At 33.4% G+C, this 5,178-nt stretch overlaps 1 protein-coding gene across 3 annotated transcripts in view; it reads left to right on the top strand.

The window, feature by feature from the left end:
- Positions 1-3,792, top strand: part of LOC117124633 (RING finger protein nhl-1-like) — a 5,415-nt gene extending 1,623 nt beyond the window's left edge. For all 3 annotated transcript variants that reach the window (XM_033270931.1, XM_033270932.1, XM_033270933.1), the window contains exons 2-3: positions 832-1,316; positions 1,516-3,792. In XM_033270931.1, the coding sequence (XP_033126822.1) occupies positions 837-1,316; positions 1,516-2,694 (1,659 nt within the window). In that variant the 5' untranslated portion in view covers positions 832-836 and the 3' untranslated portion in view covers positions 2,695-3,792. The remainder of the gene's footprint in view (positions 1-831; positions 1,317-1,515) is intronic.
- Positions 3,793-5,178: the final 1,386 nt, after the last annotated feature.

Raw genomic sequence — 5,178 nt, 5'->3', positions numbered from 1 at the left:
CTTTATGATGCCTTACCTCTCCTGCTGAAGTAAGGCCCCATAAATGTTTTTTAATTGCACAGATAATACCTCAAAAAACCACTCAAATTTTCACTGAAAATTGCTATGAAAATAGGTGCGTAGGAATCGTAATTACTGCATTAGGCCTCTACATTGTTTATATATTTAAAAAAGGCATAGGCCCTAGGTCAAATCCTAATTTTCAGCAAAATTTTCACGGAAACCGATTCTTTTTTTCGGAAATGTGCGAACAGGTTTTTAGGCCAAATTTTGTGCGGACGATAATACAAATTACATTATCCGCGCGCAGGCCTTATTATACAGTCTGGGTAAGGCTTGAGCGGGAATACATTATATCCTCTGCGCAAAAATTTGACCTAGAAATCCGTCCAATTTCCATGCATTTAGGCTTTGACCGAATCTTAATATGTATTATGCACTAATTACGATTCTACGTACCTATTTTCCATGCAAATTTGAGCCAATTTTTTAGGTATTATCTGCTCAATTGAAATTACTTTACAGTATGGTTTATGCTTAATCCCAATAGTCTATATAGGCCTAGCCTAGTACATAATAATAATAAATAATAATAATAATAATAATAATAATAATAATAATAATAATAATTTAAAAAAATATATAGGGATAGAAATGTTTTTCCGTTAAATTAACAGATGATGATATTTGAGACAACCAACCAGTGGTTTTTTTTTGTTTTTTGAACCATATTCTTAGACATGGTGTACCAAAATTTTAATGATTTTACTATTTTATTTATATTCTGAATAGTAAATATGTTTGTTTTTTTTTTTATATTTTCCTTTTTAGGTAAAATGGGTGATTTGTTAGAAGATATTCTGGAGTGTCATATTTGTGCAGAAAAGTATAATCTTACAGACAGACGACCAAAGGTCTTAAACTGTGGGCATAGATTCTGTTTAGGATGTTTAAACTTACTTGGACAGCAAAACCACATCAAATGCCCAAATTGCCAAAAGGTATTTGACATACCTGCATGTGGTGTAAAGAGTTTTACTGATAATTTCACCATCATTGATTTAATGGAACATGTAAATGTGCCGCCAATCCAAGGAACCAGTGCTGGAGATTGTCATGAAAATATAACAGATGGTGTTGTCAAACTACAGGGGTTGATCACCAACTTTGAAGCTGAACTGCAGGCACGGAATGTTGTTGCAAAGTTTGACACTGCAGAAAAAAACATTGAGGATTCATTCCATAAGATGCTGCAGCTGTTGGAGAGACGAAAACATTGTCTTCTGGAAGAATTCAACACTATTAAGGAAAAGGAGGTAAATTCAAAAATTTGGAGTATCCAGAGGGAGGGGACATAACCCCATTGCTTAGAAGCTTCATCTCATTTAGTAAAATGTCTGCAACTCTTTATCACTTTATCATTTGTATTACAAATGTCACTTACTTCCTGTAGTTAGATTATTTTAAATAATATTTTGTCTCCATAAATTACAAATCTGTTTTCTTTGTCTATAGATCAGAAATCTAGATATTCAAAACAAATCAATAAGTGATGCAAATAAGTTTCTCACTTTGACCCAACAACAACTGAGAGATGGCACTCTCAAAACCAAATCAAATCTTCAGAAAATATCCGCTGAATGCCAAAGGCTACAGGATGGTGTTAGTTCTCTTAAGAAGTCAGAATTTAAGTTTAGCTTCTTGAAGCATGGACAAGATGATCTCATGAATGGAATTGCTAGCTTTGGTTGTCTGGTGAAAGAAGAAAAAGAAACACAAAAGTGTGTCACTCCTCTGACAGTCTTGGCTAAAGAAAATGTCTCCATGGTCCCTCCAGAACAGAGGTATAATAATGCAGATAATCAGCTCAAGGTACTTCCTCTATCACGACTTGATGCACCATTCAGCTGTTCCACAGTGAATCCATCTGCAGTTGTAGAGGTTGGAAGGAACTTGTTGCTGCTAGACTCTCAACAACACTTTATTGATTTACTTGAGGCATCAAGACCAAATGTTTTGACATATTTTCCCATACAGATGCCAAGGAAAGATATTAATTTGTTCTTACCATGTGGCATAACTGTAGATTCTGAAAACAACATTGTGTTAATTGATAATGCCAGTATGATTTACATTGCTAGCACAAGTGGACAATATGTAAATTCATTTAGCATTCTTACAAGTGGAGATACATTTTACTCAAATTTTCCAAATGTAGGGTTAGCTTGTGATGGCAACAATGATATTTATACTTGGTGTAGCAAGTACAAAATCCTTCGCGTGTTTAACAAAAATGGTGTCTTGTTGCGAAATATTGCACCTGCCCATGCAAGGTTTGCAGAACCTTTTATCAGTTCAATTTGTATACATGATGAGAAAATCTACATTGCTGATTCAAAGGTTAGCACTATTGCAGAATACTCAAGCCAGGGAGATTTGCTGAAGACTATGGGAAAATTTGGAGTGGGAAATGGTCAGTTTAAAAACCCTGAAGGAATAGTAGTTGATAAGAAGGGGTTGATATTGGTGGCAGATTCTGGAAATGGAAGAATACAGGTGCTGTCACCTGAAGGGCAATTTTTAATCAGTTTCGGTGAGACCGCACTAAGCATACCTTGTTATGTATCAGTATTTGATAAAGGTCAGGTTGCGATATGTGATAGGGTAAAGCAATGTATCATGATGTTGGAATAGTATTTGACCTTGGCTACTGCAATATGATGAGTTATAATTATTGTAGGGCAAAACATCATTCCTATTAAATTTTCTGATGGGAACACCTTCGAAATAATAATTATTATTATTAAGTATCTGTACAGTAATTTATATTTCCTTACCTTTTATTATTTTATGAGGCAGATAATTCTTTTCGCAAAATGAAAATTCTGTTATGTGACTGTTTGACTCCGTGCATGTAAATACTTTACATTGCTAACATAGAAAAGTGATTGTTGTTTTTCTGATACCTAACCATAAGTTTCTTTAAGTGTGATCAAATTTAATTTTATTTAAGGAGTTGCCATATAATACAATAAGAAATACAGTATTGTCTAAACAGTATATTAAATTTATATATCCAGTTGTATGAACTGATTGTAATTTACTGAATCTCGAATATCAATAAGTCAATTATATATTTAAATTACATTAATCCAGATAATCTCTTTTAAATCATTGAGATAACAATAAAAAATACTAATAAAAGCAATAACAGTGCACAGTGGAAATCTCACAGTAGGTTAATACATCCTTTGTATTTGGATTATTATCGATAAAATGGTTCTAACAGCTATAATAAGCATACCTGTAGCCACTGTTTGTTTAGCTTGTGTTATAGAATTTAGACTTCAGATAATTAGCTTTATTTGGCTCCAGTAAACATTTTACAAAAACCTTTGAACATGTTGTCAAGATCTTTAGTTACATGCTCCTTGTATGTCAACTTTCCCTGGCAACAAAAATAAATATTAAGAGTTATATAATGAACACAATTGTATTGTTCTAATCCATCTACAGACATTAGGCAAGACTTTTTTTATACCTTTTTTTTTTCACGAAGGAGGGTGGACAAGAAATGAAAATAAAATTTTGTTTTCTTATTTAGCAAATAGATTTGCCAAAAACATCCAGACAGAAGAAAATAAAAATAAGATGTAGTTTACAGTGTAGTAAATGGGATGGTTAACTGCTTTAAATTTATATAATTAGTGCAATAAATATAAACAAAAATAAAGAAAAACTTTTTCGTGGCAGTGGTTGCGCTTATTGGCCAAAAATAGAATTCAAAATCATTGTTATTCGCTAAACAAGGTATATAAAAGTCTTGCCTTGATAAAGCAATATCCATGAAAGAATACAAATGATGTCAACATTTGTCATAGTGCACCATATATGATTATACTTACTGAATCAAATAATTTATATGTACACATTTATGTACATATATATATATATACAATTAATTATATTTCAATTTAGACAATAAAATACAGTAGATACAATGCTCGTAATAATGAAGAATGAAATTCAGAGAACACGAATCAAATCGGGCTATGGTATTGTTGATATTCTAATGTGAAAGGGCTTCATGGCAACTTTCGTGACTCGTAATCGATTACTAAAATGCATGTCCCTCCTTTCACCCAGGCCCTGTGACTCATGTTACGCCACTGACGGAAAGAAGAAAAAAATAACTAGAAATTGCAAGTGAAGTGCTGCGAAGTACAACTGCATATAAATGTTCTTCGAACAAAATTATTTATGCAAGTCAAGTGAAAATAATGAATAATGAAAATATAACAAATAATATGAGACATGACCCATTGTCTATATTAGAACACTTCTCATTGGGTAACAAAGTCGTAATTTTTAATTTTTGTCAAAGTGTCTATAGTGGTGAATTATGGTTTAGGTTTTTTTTAATAAAGTTTCAAAAATGTCTATGTATGTGGAAAATGTAGTTGATTACCATTTTTTTTATGAGGCAAGTTTCCAAGGGCGGGTTTTCTAGGGGCGAGTTGACTGCCAAGGAATGTTACCAAAGTGCGAGCCAGCGTGTTATTTGATCACAAGTGCGAGTCATCGCAAGTGTGAGCCAGCGAGCCATGACGTCACTCGAGTTGTGCGAGGTATTGGCCGAGATTTGTGGAGTACAATTCAAAAAACAACTATAGGTCTAATAATGAATTATTGTGATGTAAGACAATGTTAGCTATCAAGGAGCGACGTTGTTTTTCATTGGGACCTTCGTCCCTTCAAGGCTAGGCCTATACCATCCTAGCTAGTCTAGGCCTAAAGTAGGATAAGGCTAGCGCGGCATGCGGACGTTGGTACGTGTTGGTTAGTCTACAAACGTCGCCTAAAGTAATTGATTTTACCCGGAAGAACGAAAGAAGGAAACTCCGCTTTTCAGTCGTCTTAGGCCCTTGACTGAAAAAAAGACTAAATCCACCAGCCACGAGTAACACTGTTTAAATATTCATCAGAATAATTTTGTCATTAGTAAACTAGCACGCATGACTCATCTGTTTGCTTTTAACATTTTTTAGATTATAAATAAGTTAACTGAAAGTTGACATATTTGATTCATTTTCATAAATTTTTCAGGAAGTCCAATTCAAACAAAAGCATAAACAGACTATTACTTGAGTGAAGACTTCAAACAAATAAATGAGAATT

This window comes from Anneissia japonica, unplaced genomic scaffold (genome assembly GCF_011630105.1).
Source record: "Anneissia japonica isolate Jap-2015-1 unplaced genomic scaffold, ASM1163010v1 scaffold10535_len27651_cov203, whole genome shotgun sequence".
Taxonomy (NCBI): Eukaryota; Metazoa; Echinodermata; class Crinoidea; order Comatulida; family Comatulidae; genus Anneissia; species Anneissia japonica.
This window is presented reverse-complemented; position numbering and strand designations above follow the sequence as displayed.